Source organism: Bombina bombina, chromosome 11 (assembly GCF_027579735.1).
Source record: "Bombina bombina isolate aBomBom1 chromosome 11, aBomBom1.pri, whole genome shotgun sequence".
Classification (NCBI taxonomy): Eukaryota; Metazoa; Chordata; class Amphibia; order Anura; family Bombinatoridae; genus Bombina; species Bombina bombina.
The window spans coordinates 25831870-25851437 of record NC_069509.1 but is presented as its reverse complement, the minus strand read 5'-3'; the positions used below and the strand labels follow the sequence as shown (position 1 = coordinate 25851437).

At 41.5% G+C, this 19568-nt stretch overlaps 1 protein-coding gene across 1 annotated transcript in view; it reads right to left on the bottom strand.

Moving 5' to 3' along the window:
• LOC128642428 (uncharacterized) overlaps window positions 1-19568 on the bottom strand; it is a 146306-nt gene that overhangs the window by 119263 nt on the left and 7475 nt on the right. The window contains exon 2 of the mRNA XM_053695192.1: window positions 18853-18973. Coding sequence (XP_053551167.1) covers window positions 18853-18865 — 13 coding nt within the window. The 5' untranslated portion in view covers window positions 18866-18973. The remainder of the gene's footprint in view (window positions 1-18852; window positions 18974-19568) is intronic.

Sequence of the window (19568 nt, the reverse complement as noted above, 5' to 3'; positions counted from 1 at the left end):
GTAATTTGGCTTTATTTAATGGGGTGTTAGGTTAGGGGTTGTTAAGTTAGGGGGTGTTAGGTTAGTGTACTGTACTTAGTTATTTAAATAGTTATTTGCATTGTGGGTTTTGGCGGTTTAAAGGGTTAATAAGTTAAATAGGTTTATTCCGATGTAGGGGTTTTGTGGTTTAGGGGTTAATATGGTAAATAGGTTTATTGCAATATAGGGGTTTTGCGGTTTAGGGGTTAATAGTGTAAATAGGTTTATTGCGATGTGGGATTTTTGCGGTTTAGGGGTTAATAATATATTTAAAATAGTAGTCCATTAAAATTAAAGTATTGCTACACCTGTAGCTTAAATAATTATATAAAAGAACAGTTACAAAATAGGTTGTTTCTACACCTGTAGTTTAAAAAATAATTAGAGTGCCCTCTGGGCAGGCTTATTGACTAATATATATATATACGTATATGTTAATATGTGTGTACATATGTATTTATGTCTGTGTATATATATATATATATATATATATATATACTGTATGTGTGTGTGCAAATATGTATTATGTCTGTATAAATATATACATACCAAATGCAAGTGAGCCCAGCACTCTTTAACTCAGACAACCACCGTGGTGCTCCTCAAAATAAGTATGTATGCTGAAAAGTAGGAAAAGCACTCTTCCGGATTTAACAGAGAAAATACATTTATTGTATTAACGTTTTCAGGGTTGCCCCCGTCCTCAGTACTGTATCTAAGTACGGGGGCAACCCCCGAAAATGTTAATACAATAAATGTCTTTTCTCTGTTAAATCCGGAAGAGTGCTTTTCCTACTTTTCAGAATATATATATATATGTTAATATGTGTTTACATATGTATTTATGTCTGTATATATGTATTTATAGTAAATATTTCCTTTTCTTATGTTTTGCACATAGCATAATTATGTTCTATGTATTTGTAAATAGAAATTCTTATATGTCTATATATAAATAGCGCTCCACTTGTAATCTGGCCCAAAATGTCTTATCATGATGTGTTACTTCATTACTGATATGTGCGTGTGTAGTGTGTATTCATAGTGTTTGTTTAGTGTGTATCTAGTGAGTGTAACATATCTATGGTTTGTGTAGTGTGTGTTTATAGTGTTTGTTTAGTGTGTGTGTCTAGTGAGAGCTAAATTGCATGAAAGGGAGCAAAATAAATAATGAAAATATATTGCAAAAATGTTTTATTCTGTATAATTAAACATTTTGGGCCAGATTACGAGTGGAGCGAAAACGTTTGCGTGTAAGCTATAAGAGGTTTGTTACGCTCATCAGGTTTACCGCTAGTGTTATGAGTTGAAAGTAAATGCGATCGCTTTAGAGCAATAGTAATTAAGGCTAGAATGATTACCGCAACTTCAGAACTCTAGTTAAAGGGACACTGAACCCAAATTTTTTCTTTTGTGATTCAGACAGAGCATGCAATTTTAAGCAACTTTCTAATGTACTCCTATTATCAATTTTTCTTTGTTCTCTTGCTATCTTTATTTGAAAAAGAAGGCATCTAAGTTTTTTTGTTTCAGACCTTTGGACAGCACTTTTTTATTGGTGGATGAATTTATCCACCAATCAGCAAGGACAACCCAGGTTGTTCACCAAAAATGGGCCAGCATCTAAACTTACATTCTTGCATTTCAAATAAAGATACCAAGAGAATGAAAAAAAATGATAATAGGAGTAAATTAGAAAGTTGCATATCATGTCATGCTCTATCTGAATCACAAAAGAAAACATTTGGGTTCAGTGTCCCTTTAACTATTTTGCAATACTAAAAAGTTGCACAAAACACATCATAAATACATTACAAAGTACAGTTACACTCATAATAATAACACCGTCTAATAACACTGTCTAATAAAAAATATTTAAAAAAATGATTTCACAAAAAAGTTATAAGGGCTCAAAGATATGAGCTCTAGGGTGTTAGAGAAAAAAGGCTGCAGAGGGCTTTAACATAGAGATATATGTAAATGTATGTGTGTGTATATTTATTTATATATGTATGTGTGTGTGTGTACATATGTATTTATATGTGTCTATATGTATTTATATGTGTCTATATGTGTACATATGTATTTATGCATTTATATGTGTACATATGTATTTATGTGTCTATATGTATTTATGTGTACATATGTATTTATGTATTTATATGTGTACATATGTATTTATGTGTCTATATGTATTTATGTGTACATATGTATTTATGTATTTATATGTGTCTATATGTAATGTATTTATATGTGTCTATATGTATTTATATGTGTACATATGTATTTATATGTGTAGATATGTATTTATATGTGCACATATGTATTTATATGTGTCTATATGTATTTATATGTGTCTGTATTTATATGTGTCGTCTATATGTATTTATATGTGTCTATATGTATTTATAGACATATACACATATAAAAACATAAATATATATTTACACATATATAGACATATATAAATAAGTGCAGATAAGCATTAGGAATGGGAGAATGTACTGAAAATGTAATTTGTTTGGTAGAACAAATAGTCCTGTGGATATTCGTTTTGGAAAAACCAAATGTTGATAAGAATGAAAATGTATTTCAATGCAGTAATCAAAGGTAATTTCTGGTTTTGAATGCTACTTTAGTTTTTTGAATGTTCATAATTCAAATATCCACTTTCGAAATTTTTAATGTTCAATAGTTCATGTGATAGGGAATTTAGTAAGCTGATACATAATAGATGCAAATATATCAATTTGAATGTTTCTATTTTGAATATTGCATAATTTGAGTATTACATTTAAAGAAAGTATTAGAAATTCAATTACATTAGACAAATGTTAGAATGTTGTACAAAGATTCAAAATTCGAAACTAATGAGATAAAATTTGGTTCCTTTTTTGAAAGATTTTTTTTTTTTGAAAGATTTTTGCAAAATCCCTGTCACGGGGGCTGGACTGCAGGAGCTAAACCCCTACCCCCTACTACCTCACCCCTGTTGTTTCTCAGCGGTTTTTGGCTCCTCAGAGCAATCATGATCTCTGGAAGCTTTTGGTTGCTTGTTTTTCTGTCACACTGAACTTGTCTTGAAAGAGCTGGTCTCTGACCATCACACCCTTCTTCTTCTGCTGGCTGGGCTCATGGAACTCTAGGTCGGCCACATCACGGCCAAACACCCACTAACTATAACCCTGGTTGCTCCAGCGGTCCTTTGCCTCAGAACTTTGCTCTTTTGGGGATTGGTAATTCCTAGGCAGGACAAGAGGTTGGGGAATTACTGGAGGGGAGCTCCTTTGGGAACTAGGGGTTTTAGACACCCCTACCCCAATAAATTCCATGGACTGTATCTCCAGTCCCCAGTAACGAATCATGCTACTTTTTGGACTGTGGCATCTGGGGACCGAGAACTTTCAAATGACACTCTGGAAGTGCCACCACTCCCCAGGGATCACCCTCTAAATCGTCACCCCTGGGTCCTAGGTTTCTGTGGGACTGTGGCTGCTATGGAGGCACCGGTCTGTCTGGAGGGGTGGGAATGGTGGGAAAATTGTGGGATTGTCCAGTGTCTTATCAAGATGAGTTTCTGTATAAGTGTTGTGTGTTTGTCCCAATAAACTGTTCTTTGTTCCACCTAAATGTTAGTTGTCTAGTTATTTGGGTGGGGATTGCTAAAATTACTCTCCACTACATAGTGGCTGGTTGCAGGTGTTGGGAGATAGTTTCGGAGGAGCTACCCAGTGGTGGGATGCTTCCACCTACATGGATCGTCCAAACCACCACCTGAAGACCTCTTCGGATGGAGCAGTACTCAACGCTCCGAAGGGTTGAGCTGAAAGCCCTGCTGGGGGAGTAGCAGGCAACAAGGACACAATCACTCTCAAGCTGATGGAGTTTAATTGGTCAGACAAGGTGGCTGGGGGAGCCCCTCACAATCCCCGACAGTGACCGGTCTAGCACAGCAAGTACGGCCCCCACCCAAGGGACTACCACATCGGACATACAGCGAGAAGTCGAATGGTGACTGTCCGATGAGGCCATCACCAAAAATGTATCAAAAGTCACTCAGCTCCACAGAACTGCAGGGGGAGTCCAGCATCCACTTCCCAACTGGTGACCTGGTCCCCAAAGTTGCCGTATGAGGCATGCAGAGTCTTCAAGGAGGAGGAAGATGACATTGACTGCTACTGAGACCCAGTGTGCGTTCCGAGAAGTGGCCAGTGTCAACAGGGTCTCCATTCTGCTCGGCAAACTGTCTGGTCGAGCGCTGGATGCCCTCCACACTGTCCCTGCTGAAGACCAAAGGGACTATGACAAGGTCAAGGAGTGCATCCTTACCCATTAAGGTCGCACTCTGGAAGCCCACCGACAGCTGAGAGCTCAAGCGAAAAGAGGGGCAGCCTTACACTGAGTGGACACATCAGTTCACCCATGCCATGGACTCCTGGTTTGTGGGGTGCAAAGTGACCACCTTGGCTGAGGCTTCCCAGCTGATTCTGCTAGAACATTTCTATGATGCTGTACCAGCAGAGGTGAGGGAATGGGTCTCAGATAGGCAACCTGAAACAGCGGATCAAGCCACTATTTTGGTGGACCAGTACACGATGCCCAGCGGCAGTCGGCCCCTGAGATCAGAATGATCCCCACTCCACTCCAGCTGGCCCTCGCTACCCGAACGCTACCCAATAGCATCAGATCCAACCACCTCCGGCTCCACCAGCCGGGTCCAACATACCCACAAGTGCTTTATCTGCGGACAGGTCGGTCACATCCAGTACCATTTCCCAACCCAGTTCAGCCCCCCTCTGGGCCCCAAACCATAAAGCCCCCACTGACCCAGTAGGTAAAAGCCCCTGCGAAGACCTATCAATCTGCTTCCCACTACGAGTACACAGAGGACCCTACCGGGTGAGCAGATGAGGAAGTTGGGGTGGTGCCTGAAGTGTGTGTTGCCATGGTTGATGATCGCGGCCACCATCTACAGGATGTCTGGGTTGATGGGCAGGCAGCCAAAGGATTAAGGGACACTGGCGCCACCATCACCCTGATCCAACCCCACCTTCGGTTCAGCTGGGAGGACCCTCTCCGTTCGAGTGACCGGAGGAGCCACTCTCCAAGTCCCCACAGCCCTTGTACACCTGCACTGGGGTGCAGGATCCCAGGATGTAGAGGTGGGCGTTATGCCCAAGCTCCCTGCTGAGGTCTTGTTGGGAAATGACCTCGGCCACCTTATTTCTGCTTATGTGGGGGAACCCCCCAGGAAGCTTACCCAGTGATTACCCGCCAGCAAGCTCAATGGCCAGTTGCTACCCCTAACCCCAGGACCTAGGTAAGACAATCCACCCCAACTTCTACTCGCCCCAGATAGACCGTCCGGACCTCTACCATGACCAACCTTCTTGGGCATCTCCTTCTGACTTTTCCCAAGAGACCTTGAGTGACAAAACCCTAGCCCCATATAGATCCCAGGTAGGTTCCAACCCCCAGGGCCCCGGCGAGGAGCGCTTCCAGTGGGTGCGGGGGCTCCTATACCGGGTCTCTAAGCGGAAGAAGGGCCCAGTGCCTAAACGTCAGCTTGTTGTACCGGAAAAGAGTATAGGACACAGTTCACTGCAGAGGTTACTAGACAACTATGGAAACTGTGCAGGATTATGCCCCTGCATACGTTCTCGGCCATGCACAATGACTGGGAAAGATTCCTGCCACACCTCCTTTTTGCATATAGAGATATGCCCCAGGAATCCACAGATGTTTCCCCCTTCAAGCTGCTATATGGTAGGAGGACAACATAGACCTCATCAGGCCGCATTGGGAGGGGAACATTGGAGAAGAGGGGCCCTCCATTGTGAAGTACTTCTTTCTCCTCCTGGATAGGCTAAAGGAGCTCACCGGCCAGGGCGCACAGCGCAAACAGAATAGATAGTATGGCAGGACCTTGAGTGTAGGACAAAAGGTGCTTGCCCTGAAGCCTTTCAAAACAGATAAGTTACAGGCTTCCTGGCAAGGACCCTACTGGGTGGGGGAACAGATAAAAGACACTACCTACATAGTAGCCAAATGTTCAGATGGACGAATCCAGAGTACCTTCCATGTGAACATGTTGAAAGCCTATTCAGAGTGGCCCCAGAACGTAGCCACTATATTTGCCCTGGCTGTCGAGGACTCAGAGAGTCTCCCCATGCCGGAGCTTCCCTACCCAGGTGAGGCTCCCAAAGGGATAGCTGATATAACCTTAGATGCAAGGTTAAGGGGAAAACAGAGAGAACAAGTGCGCCAGCTACTAGAGAAATGACAGGAGATGTTCTCTAACCTCCCCAGGTACACCCCAGTAGCCCTCCACAAGGTAGAGACCCCGGGACAGCCCCCCCTGCACCAGGCCACTTACAGAGTCCCAGAAGCAGTTCAAGACAATATGCATTGGGAGCTCTGGGGAATGTTGGACCTAGGTGTTTTTGAACTGTCCAACAGTCCCTGGGCCTCACCATTGGTTTTGGTACCCAAGAAAGATGGGACCACCCGCTCAATGACAGGACCACCACCGATGCCTACCCCATGCCCGAGTCGATGAACTGTTGGACCAAATCGCCCTGGGGCAACTTTCTGACCACCCTCAACCTCTGTAAGGGGTATTGGCAGATCCCCTTAGCCCCCAACTACATCCCCAAGTCTGCCTTCATCACCCCCTTTGACCTATACCAGCTTAAGATCATGCCGTTTGGGATGAAGAATGCAAAGAATGGTAGACCGCTTGCTGGTTGTCCTTACCTGGACAACATTGCCATCTATAGCTACACCTGGGAAGACCATTTGGTCCTCCTAGGCATCATCCTAGATCACCTTGGAGCCGCCGGGCTAGCCCTGAAGCCCGATAAATGCTTCATCGGATGCTCGGATGTCCAGTACTTGGGCCACAGAGTAGGCTGTGGAAAGCAGCAACCTGAGACCACTAAAATCAAAGCTGTGGCTAACTGGCCCACACCTCGGACAAAAACCCAAGTTTTAAACTTTCTAGGAACTGCAGGGTATTACCAGCAGTTTGTTCCCAACTACAGTGCCCTGGCCAAACCCCTGACTGACCTGATCAGCAAGTGCCTTCCCCGACAGGTCCTTTGGTCCCCGGAGTGTGAGGTGGACTCTTAAAGCTTCAAAAATGCCTTAGTCTCTGCCCCAGTACTGGCCGCACCGAACCCGGCTCAACTTTTTTATGTCCATACAGATGCATCCATGTTCGGGCTGGGAGCAGTGCTAAGCCAGGTGGACCAAGAAGGACAAGACCACCCCATAGCCTACATCAGTATGAATCTGTTACCCAGAGAAGTAGGCTACATGGTGGTTGAAAGAGAATGCCTGGCCCTATTATAAGCCCTCAATAAACTACAGCCCTACCTCTACGGCAGGCCCTTCACTGTTCTCACCGATCACAACCCCCTGGTTTGGCTTAAACGAGTATCGGGGGACAATGGACGCTTGCTAAGGTGGAGTTTAGCCCTGCATCACTTCAACTTCAACATTCAGTACAGGCCGGGAAAGAGTAATGGGAATGCTGATGGTCTTTCCCGGCAAATGGAACTAGAACCTGCTTTGGACAGCCCCAAGTAGACCCCTGTGGATCTAGTCGGGTCTGCCGAACTGGAAGGGGGAGAGTTGTCATGGGGCTGGACTGCAGGAGCTAAACCCCTACCCTCTACTACCTCACCCCTGTTGTTTCTCAGAGGTTTTGGGCTCCTCAGAGCAACCGCAATCTCTGGAAGCTTTTGGTTGCTTGTTTTGTCCCACTGAACTTGTCTTGAAAGAGCTGGTCTCTGACCATCACACCCCTCTTCTGCTGGCGGGGCTCCTAGAACTCCTGGTTAGCCACATCACGGCCAAACACCCACTAACTTTAACCCTGGTCGCTCCAGCGGCCCTTTGCCCCAGAATTCCGCTCTTTTGGGGATTGGTAGCCCCTAGGGAGGACAAGAGGTGGGGGAATTACCGAAGGGGAGCTCCTTTGGGAACTGGGGGTTTTGGACACCCCTACCCCCATAAATTCCACAGACTGTATCTCCGGTCCCCAGTAAGGAATCACGCCACTTTTTGGACTGTGGCAGCATCTGGAGACTGAGAGATTTCAAACGACACCCTGGAAGTGCCACTGGTCCCCCGGGATCACCCCAAAACCGCCACACCTGGGTCCTGGAATTCTGTGGGACTGTGGCTACTATGGAGGCGCTGGTTTGTCTGGAGGGGTGGGAATGGCGGGAACATTGTGTAATTGTCCAGTGTCTTACCAAGATGAGTTTCTGTATAAATGTTGTGTGTTTGTCCCAATAAACTTTTCTTCTTTGTGCCACCTAAATGCTAGTTGTTTAGTTATTTGGGTGGGGGTTGCTAAAATCACTTTCTCTCCGCTACATAGCGGCTGGTTCCAGGTGTTGGGAGATTGTTTCGGCGGAGCTACCCAGCCGGGGTAGCCAGTAATCCGTCACAATCCCTATTAAGTAGATGAAAACATGTAAAAACATATTTATGCAATATTCATTTTTAATAATGGTTTTAACTATGTATTTACTGTAAATACTTCACATTCCAATGTTCTGCCCATAGCATTTCTAAATAGATATTCATATATACAGTATATCTGTATATATCTATACCTATCTATAATCATCTATATATATATATATATATATATATATAGGTATAGATATATATTGTACCAAAATTCCATCAAATATATGTAGAAATATTAACACACTTGAGAATATGTGATCGGATTTGCATGATAGTTGGATGGTTTTTTCTCTCCATTGACTTCTAGCGCAATTAACGCTCGAGCGTTCCACTTTAGCGCTCCTCTTGTAATCTGGCCCTTTATATACAAATCTCAAGGGGTTTACTGTCCCTTTAAACTGATGAGGCTCATTGAAAAATTCCTAAAGCATATGTGAAGCGTTCCCAATTGCAATTGCATCAACTGTAAATTAAAACCATTTCCCGTGTTGCTAAAAAGGGATCCGTATTGAAATGACCCAATTTCATTTTCAGGGTAGGATATATATAACTGTTATAAGTTTTGATGGTAGTTTGTGACTTTGTGCTATCATAAAGTACCCGAAATGAATCATTTGAGTCCCAATTTGATGAGAAATAAGGTGGGTAAGAAAACAAGTCAAGAAGATTACACAGAGTACAGGTAAATTTGTTTATTTTTTTATATTCATTTATTGTGAAAAACTTTTTTTAACAGTTTGTCAGGTGCTACCCTAGACTGAAGATTAACAATGAATGGTATAGTAGCTTTAAAAATCCCCCACACTAAAAATGTTATTCTTTACAAAACTGAAAAATTTCCATCACTGAAACTAATTGAGCTGCTTCAATCACACCAACATGTATTCTCTCACTGTAAAGAACAAGCAGCCAGATTACGAGTTGTGCGTTATGAGTGAAAAAGCATTGTTATGGCTCTTTTTCACTACCGCTGGTATTACGAGTCTTGTAGGTATAACTGTACCGCACACCTTTTTGGCCGTCACTCAACGTAAGTACCGCACTTTTTAAAAAGTCCTTTGGCGGTACAAGATCTGTACCGCTACCTGAAAGTCAGTAGTTATGAGTGTTATGCTACAAAGCTGTACCATAAAACTCATAACTAAAGTGTTACAAAGTACACTAGCACCCATAAACTACCTATTCACCCCTAAACTGAGGCCCTTCCGCATCGCAAACACTAAAATAAAATTATTAACCCCTAATCTGCCACTCTGGACATCGCCGCCACTATAATAAACATATTAACCCCTAAACCGCCACACTCCCGCATCGCAAACACTAGTTAAATATTATTAACCCCTCAGAGGCGTAACTAGAAACCACAGGGCCCAGGTGCAAGAATCTAAGAAGGGCCCCCCACCACCCCTCCCCCCTCCAAAAAAAGGTGAATTTAATACATTTTTGTTTTTTTTGTTTTTTTACATTTAACACGGAAAAAAATGTGAATCAGGTTACATGTCTGCAAATGGAGGTACCCTGTGCCCACAGTCTGTGAGATGGTCTGACCCCCTATTACTGTATATATATATATATATATATATATATATATATATATATATATATATATATATAATGACACTATTTAACCCCCCAGTACTGTATATAGTAAGTTAGTGACCCAGTACTTTATAAAGTGACCACAGTAGTCAGTGACATGGTCCACCCCCATACTGTATATAGTGGTACTGTATAGTGACACTGTTTACCCCCCTGCCCCCCCCCCATGCTGTAGTAACAAGGTCTGTAATTTGCTGGTTCCACAAACATACACAAACACACATACATGCATAAATACATACACAGTCACATACATACACACACACATAAACACCAATGGGTAAAACAGAAACACTAACCCCTGTAGTCATGTCACACTCACATGATATCAGTGCAGGCAGTGGTAGGTTAACGTTTTTTATAAAAATTAAAAAAAAATATATATATATATATTTTTTTTAAGCTGGGCCCCCACCCTCAGGGGCCCAGTCGCACCTGCGACCTCTGCACCCCCTGTAGTTTCGCCCCTGTAACCCCTAATCTGCTGCCCCCAATGTCGTCACCACCTACATACACTTATTAACCCCTAATCTGCTGTCCCTAACATCGCCGCAACCTACATTACTGTTATAAACCCCTAATCTGCTGCCCCCAACATCGCCGCCACTATACTAAAGTTATTAACCCCTAAACCTAACCCTAAGTCTAACCCTAACGTAACCCTAACCCTAACACCCACTAACTTTAACATAATTAAAATAATTCCAAATAAAACTTACAATTAATACCTAAATTATTCCTATTTAAAACTAAATACATACCTGTAAAATAAAACCTAAGCTAGCTACAATATAACGAATAGTTATATTGTATCTAGCTTATGTTTTTTTTTTATTTCACAGGTAAGTTTGTATTTATTTTAACTAGGTAGATTAGTTATTAAATAGTTATTAACTACTTACTAACTACCTAGTTAAAATAAATACAAATTTACCTGTAAAATAAAACCTAACCTGCCTTACAGTAAAACCTAACATTACACTAAAATTAAATAAATTACATTAATCAAATATAATTAACTGGGGGGGCGGAGCCAACTAACAGAGTGAATGGACGTACATCTCTGGAGCTCCTCATCTAGAATTTTACAAAGCGAAGATATTTCTGTATAAGGGGCATCCTTTCACTTATTTTTTTGGATATTCATTGTACTTTCATTCCCATCTACGTGCTGAGACAGTTAATCCTGAGCTTCGCAGAGGAACAGCTCCCAGTGTTGAGTGCCGGTGTCAAGGGCCTTAATATAGGGGCACGAATCGCCATCTTAGATCAGTATGGAATCCCTAGACAGATGGGAGGATAAGATGGAGCTTTTATTCCAGGCTTTTTACCGGGAGCTAAAGCGTGATCTGATTGCTATGAGAGACTCACTAGTACTGCAACTCCCCCACAGGATACCAGTCCGGGCTGTATGTGAGCCCACAGCCCACTCTCTTGTACTAAGCCCCATAGACGCTACACTGGATACTACAGATGAATCTAATTTCAGACCCGACATAGCGGCACTACCTGACAGCTCCCTGAGCGACATGCGGGACCTTAGAACGAGGAGGAAACCATCAGCAAGCTCAATCTGTCCGACCGATGAGGCGCCTGCATACACTTACACAGAACGGCCTGAGCGGCCCAGCAATATCACATAGCCCCAGACTCATCAGCTAACTGCCGTGCACTACTATGGTCCCCACTATACGAACAAAGACGGCTCCTATGTATTCTCCACTCACGAGTGGTTGGGTGACACACGGCTTAGAGTCTGCTTTGTAGGGGATTGCTCTGACATTGCGCTTTGTTGGAGCGCTTTCTGTGTTTACAGTGCTCTCTCAAAAGATCCGTGTCAGCCCTTAAGCTGAGATATACAAGCCCTACAATGCGCTGGCCCTTGAGAGCGCCTTTCTCTGATTTTGGTGGCGAGTGTCTACTGAAAAACGCTATCGGTTAAACGTCCAAAGTGCAGTCAGGAGGGCGAGAGACTGTATTAACAAGCCTTACAACGCTCCCTTTTATTTACTATACCTGTTCCTGTAAACTCAGAAAGTCTTACCAAGTTTCTTATGCCATAAGACTTAAACTAACATTGTTAAGTATGGATATGTTGCCTGTTTTCTGGTCTTATACTCCTTATTCATATAAAGTTAAGTTGTCTGCACACACATGACCATCTTTTCAGCTATAGCTCACAGCCACATACATATTCTTTTTATTTAAGCTGAGGTTCTCACAAACTCACAATACTTAGGCCTGCAGCACCTCATTTAAGAAATCTGACTGGTTGTACATTTTGAACACCGCAGCTGTAATGTTTGTGAGTAATGTATTTTGTGTGTTCTACAAACTGTGGTCCTCATATATTATGCATTAGATGATATGCCAATACTAAGAAATTGCTTTGCTTTATGGTAAAATGTGCCTCTATCCTCTATCTGTTCTTACGTTTGTTTCATGTATTCATTCAGTTTAGATAATGTTACCGCCTTCCTCTGCATGCTCCTAGAATTTGAAAGTGACTATATTAGTGTAACATAACCCTATGGGAAATGAGCTCTACTCCAGACTTGATACTATAATTGATTTACTAACCAGTTACAGCTACAAATACTGACAATCTGCTCCCCACACCAAGTGTATTATTAGCAGACCGTATTTTCCAAACCCAATTCATCCACTTTATCTAGCCTCATGAGCCAATATAATACCACACCTATATTTGGTAACAGGACCTTCACAGCCAGAAGTCTATAACTCCCTTGTGGTCTTCTAATTGCTTATACACTTTTTCTAATGTAACACGAGACCCTACTATGTAACTAGGGGCTTATCAATATGCTATTAAACAGACCCTGGGGCTGATTTTCCCTCTGATTCCTCACAAAGATATTTATAGATCTCAGGTCCATTTATTATTATGGAAATATAGTTTGACAATATCTATGTTAACACTAGATGTCAGCTGAAATCTCTGAATGGGTAGTTTTTTTTTAACACTCTTATTTAGCACCTGAACATAGCTCTATTCACGACCAAGACTAGAAAACTCATTTAGTATAAATAGGATTAATGATATACCAGGCCCTTTTCATACTCTCAGTCATTACACCACCCTAACTACTGTTTTCCAGATAGGTTATATTATTGTCTGTAACACCTCTGTAACATTTCTCATACACCCTCTCCCTCTATTCCTTCCTTGCAGCTCATTTATTTTTACTCTATGTAATAGTCTAACCTGCTACATAACGTTATTATATAGTATATACAATGAAATAGAGCAAAATACTTTAGCTTTTCTCCCTTAAATATAAATGTAACATTGAAAGACGATATTCCTACCGGTTTTATACCCAACACTTAGTGACTCAATGGTTTCACTTGTCTGACATCCTAACTGGCTCCGTCCCCCCCTCCTTCCCCCCTTATCTAATCTAGAGCGGCTCTTGCCCGCTGCATCTCCCTTCCCCCATAAATCATAATGCCAACTCCCCACTATTGCCCCATTCATACTTGAATACACTATTTCATGTTTTTTACCGCAATAGGGGGATCATCAACGTTCTTTTTCACTTCACATTATAAAATCGAGGTTTTGCTACGCATTCTATAGAATCTCTATGGACATACTGGTTTGATTTACTCTAAACTGTCACTTCCACTTATTGGTTCCTTTTTGTGCAATTATATACCCTTTAACAGATGAGTGGAGTAATAGTTTTAAGCCATCGACTACATAAGCACAGTGTTATTACTGTTTCAATTCTTTTTATGATATATTATTATGGCACTGCCTTTCTACTATAATTATACGCTAAAATTGTATGTCTAACTATAATGCTGTTGTTATCTACCGATGATTCTGTTTGTAATATTTTCTAAAACCTCAATAAAAAAATTTCTACAAAAAAAATAATATAATTAACTAAATTACAAAAACAATAAACACTAAATTACACAAAATAAAAAAGAAATTATCAAATATTTAAACTAATTACTCCTAATCTAATAGCCCTATCAAAATAAAAAAAAGCCCCCCAAAATAATAAAACCCCTAGCCTAAACTAAACTGCCAATAGCCATTAATAGGGCCTTTTGCGGGGCATTGCCCCAAAGATATCAGCTCTTTTACCTGGCATATAAAAATAAAAACATCCCCCCCAAACAGTAAAATCCACCACCCACACAACCAATCCCCCCAAATAAAATTCTATCTAAAAAATCTAAGCTACCCATTGCCCTGAAAAGGACATTTGGAAGGGCATTGCCCTTAAAAGGGCATTCAGCTCTTTTACATTGCCAGACAGCGTCTTCTATCTTCATCCTTCCGGCGTGGAGCGGGTCCGTCTTCAAGACATCCTGCGCAGAGCATCCTCTTCATACGGTCCCAGACGTACACTGAAGGTTCCCTTTAAGGGACGTCATTCAAGATGGCGTCCCTTGAATTCCGATTGAATTCTATCAGCCAATAGGAATTAAACTGTAAAAAATCCTATTGGCTGATGCCAATCCTATTGGCTGACCCAGACAATGGGATTGAGCTTGCATTCTATTGGCTATTCCAATCAGCCAATAGAATGCAAGCTCAATCCTATTGCGGAGATGTTGGGGGCAGCAGATTAGGAGTTAATAACAGTAATGTAGGTTGCAGCGACGTTGGGGGCAGCAGATTAGGGGTGTTTAGACTTTGGGTTTATGTTAGGGTGTTAGGTTTAAACATAAAAAACAATTCCCCATAGACATCAATGGGGCTGCGTTACGTAGCTTTACGCTCCGTGATTGCAGGTGTTAGGCTTTTTTTTAGCCGGCTCTCCCTATTGTTGTCTATGGGGAAATCGTGCACGAGCACGTAACGGCAGCTCAAAGCAGTGCTGGTATTTGTGTGCGGTATGGAGCTCAATGCTGCCATATGGCCCGCAAACGCTGTTTTTTTTTAAACTCGTAATACCCGCGCTATATGGAGTGAAATACCGCCGAAAATGCTGCGGTCGTTAATTTCCCTATAGCGCTCAAAACTCGTAATCTGGCTGAAGGTCCTACAAGTTAAAGGGACATGAAAGACACTTTTTTTCTTTCATGATTCAGATAGAGCATGCACATTTAAATAACTTTCCAATGTATTTCTATTATCTTTTTTTTTATCCTTTGTTGAAAAGTATACCTAGGTAGGCTCAGAAGCTGCTGATTGGTGGCTGCACATATATATGAGTCTTGTCATTGGCTTTCAGCTATTTGCCAGTAGTGCATTACTGCTCCTTCAACAAAGGATACCAAGAAGATAAAAAAAAATAGTTAATAGAAGAAAATTGGAAAATAGTATAAAATGACATGCTCTATCTGAACCATGAAATAACAGTTAAACATGATTGAGAAGGCTCAATAGTAAAAATGCACATTAAATTGTAAGCAAACCTATATTGAAAATAGGCTTGCTCTGCTGCTGTCATGGCGAACATGAGGGGGTGATCTAAGTAGCAAGGCCTTTATGGCTAGGGAAAACACACTAGATCATTGTTTGGACATTTCAAGAGCAGTGACAGGGAATTGTGTATTTCTCGTCAGCTGCAGTGAACCTTTGATCATTAGGCCCATAGGCCCCAATATTTAAAACATCAACAGACTGATGAGAAACGTCCTTTTTGGCCTTGTCAGCCTTGCAGTCTGTCAAGATTTTCAAAGAAAATGGGCGTGGCCAAGCAGTGCTGCAGAATAGAGATGTCTCTCCTATAGACGTCAATGGGAGCGTAATGTCACCACCCGCATTGTCAACATCGCTGCTTGTCGGGATTTAGCTGTGGCCAGGAGGGGCCCTATTTGAAGTAGATCTACACATCGCAGACAGTGCGCTCACTTAAAAAATCAAATATAGTTTATGTGTAGATCCACTCCAAATATTGCCGGGGGGAACCTAAGTTGCACTACACCTATGCTAACTACCTTAGATGATGAAACCTCGCTAGCAATTAGCTGCTGCTACCCTCCTTGGAACCTGCACTTTGCTGATTCGAACATATCGCACTGGTGTCGCTGGTGCAGCCTACTCCCACTAGCATGCCCCGCTAACTCCCCCTAAATGCCTATAACTATGTCACATCTAAGCTGCATTCCCCCTGCTCCACCTCGCTACCTCCTACCAACCGCCTACAACTACATCACACCTAACCTACACATCCCTAGAACGCCCAGCTAAGTACCTAATACCACTTAAACGTATGTAATGCCTAAACTACACTCCCCTGGAATGCCCCAGCTAACTTCCACATACTGCCTACTATCTGAAAAATATCTGACTATAATAAACTATACTAATAGTAAACCTCCCCATTATAACTACAGGAGCTATGTTGCTAAAATTATAAACAACGTTTAAAGGATGTGTCCCGGAGGTGCACTAAACACCAGAGGCAGACTACCAGAGGGCTGGCAAATGTCACCGGCCTAGCCGGGCTCTTGGAACTGAGCGCCAGACTTGGATTGAGCCCCAGTTCAGTGCTTCTTAAAAGGGGTGCAAATCGAGCAGGGTGCAGGGGATCGAGATGCCCTTTTAGAATGTTTTTGACGATTTGATGAGGCACCTGGAGATACCACTTGAGGGTGCTACCTTCTGGGAGGATGGGGGATACTTCAATTACAGGGATCTCTTCATCAAGGGTCCAGGTGCCCATCTTTGTGGAGGCAGACTTCAGTAGCCTCTTCTGCGACCTCTGCTCCGCAATCTTCATCAATCTTCATCCAACCAATAGCATATATAGTAAACGCCTCTCTGCGATGCTGGCTGTATGTCAAGAGGTTGGAAAGGCTTGCTTGACATAGCATAGGATCCTTTGGAATATCTTGCCTCGTAGCACTTTCGATTATCGGGGCCTTAGTGAATGTTACTTTAGTTTTCGAATGTTCATAATTATATCGAATATCCACATTTGAAATTTCGAATGTAACATTCGATTTAACAAATACTATTAAGAAGCTCAATAGTTCTGGGGTGGGGAATTTAGTAAATTGATACATAATAGATACAAAAATATAAATTGGAATGTTTCTATTTAGAATATTGCATAATTTGAAATGACATTTAAAGAGAGCATAAGAAATACTATTACAAATATATTGATTCAAATTGTTTTATTTTGAATATTGCATAATTCAAATCAAATTACTAGAAAATTTGAATCAAATATTGCATTTAAAGAAAGCATTAAAATACTATTACATTAAACAAAGGTTAGAATGTTGTACAAACATTTGAAAATCGAAACAAACGAACAAATGTGTTAAAATTCGTTCATGATTCGAATGTTGCAAAACATTCACCCATCCCTACTGCTGACCCTCTGAGTAGTGGTGTTTGAATGCTGGTGCACAGATCCTCACAGCATATGTATGTATGCCGCACAGCTCTGCAACATCATGGTTTTTGTGTGAGTTGTATGGCTACAATGTGTTGATTGGCCAAGAGTCTGTAACGACATCTTGAGAAAAAAATAGCAGTTTTGTAAAGAGCAGCTGGAGGGTGATAATAAAACTTCTAGATGTCAATCAATAACAGGAATTTGTGCATCTGCAATAACATTTTATACATGAAACAGCTATTAAAAATAAGGAGATTCAGGATCTTCTTTCAGTACATAGCAACATTACTACTGGCAGCCTATAAGAAACCAGTGAAGTGACGGAAAGAGAGCTGAGCATATTTAGGGCTCCGTTTATGAAGCAGCAAATGTTACTTTGGAGTCCCATCGTTTCAGACTCTCCTGAAATGGAAGTTAAGAAACAGCGGTCATAAGACCGCTGCTCCTTAACCTCTCCGCCACCTTTTAGGTAGCGGATTGAAATCACCTCGATACAATACCATCAGGATGATTGACAGCCCCTGCTAGTGGCCGATTTCACCAGAAATGCATGGGCAATGATAAATGCAGACATTGGGGCGGATCAGGTCCGACAGACATCGCTGAATGCGGAGAGCAATACATTCTCCATATTCAGCATTGCACCAGCAGCTCACAAGAGCTGCTGGTGCAACGCCACCCCCTGCAGACTCACGGCCGCCTGCAGTGGGGTGTCAATCAACCCGATGATACTAGATCGGGTTTAATGCTCAAAGCAGATGGACAGGGTTATGGAGCAGCGATCTTTGTGACCGCTGCTTCATAACTGCTGTTTCTGGCGAGTCTGCAGGCTCGCCAGAAACACGGGCCATCAAGCTCCATTCTGAGTTTGATTGATAGGCCCATTGTATGGGATAAATCAACCCCTTAGTTACAGGTGAGTCTGGTAGAGGTATCTGTTATAGTTTCATTGGGATGGGGAAATCAGGTGACTTATAATACAGAAAGAGGGAGGTGGGATTCAAAATTTTATTTCATTATCAAGATAGAGCATACAGTTAAAAAAAACCTTCCAATGTATTTCTGTTATCAAATGTATGTATTTCTCATGCTATCCTTTGATAAACCTTCCTTATTTCAATGTGAGCATACTGGGATAGGCTTAGGAGTATACATGTGTTTATGGCAGCAATGTTTGTAAAAACATTGTACATTAAGTGCTCAAGAAATGTGCACATTCCTGAGCCTACCTTAATTTGCTCTCATGGAAAGGAGCTAAATGTCAACAACTAATACCAAAAGAAAGAGGTCAATTTGATAAGTAATTTTTTTTTTAATTGTTTGAATCAAAAAAGTTACATTTTGTCTTGTATGTCCCTATTTAAGTTTGTGACCAAGGCACTCTACTTTGTAGACTCATTGATAGCCTTACCAGACTGCTCCATGACTGCCTAAGGGATCAGAATCCTGATGTTCAGCTGCTCCTTGATTTCAGTTTGGTTCCACAAGATTTTTTATCTTGAGATTGATCACCACAATTACGTTGTTGTTACCTAGACAAACAAAGAGTCACTCTGTTACCAGACACCATTAGTTGACAGTACATAAATGTAATGTTACTCTAGAAAAGGAATGGCAAACCTTTTTCAGACTATCTGTCCAAATTAGTCTAAATAGTCCATTGAATGTTCATATTACTTTTAAAAAAATATGTAAAGGGGCATTAAAAACACATTAAAGTTATTTTTGTTTGTTTTGAATCCATAATATATCAACAAGCAAACCTTGTAAATAATGTATAAGGCATTACAGTTGCAGTTAATTAAACCAGCCAGTATGGTGGTAACTCAAAGGACCACCATAACTGTGATCAGGGTCACCTTTAGCACTGATGCAATAAGCTTGTCACCCCTGTTCTAAGATGTCTTAGTCCTACACAATTGGGCCCAAACCTTTATAACTCATAAAAAAACAGTCATTGCTAAAGCTAAGTATCCAATAATGTATTTATTTACGTCAAAAATACAGTAAAACATAAATAAATTAAAAATAAAATGACTATTGCCCATGAGCTAGCAAATGTACAACGCAAAAACAATATTAATTTCACAACACAAACTAAAAAGAATACTTGCCTAGTCTAGAGAC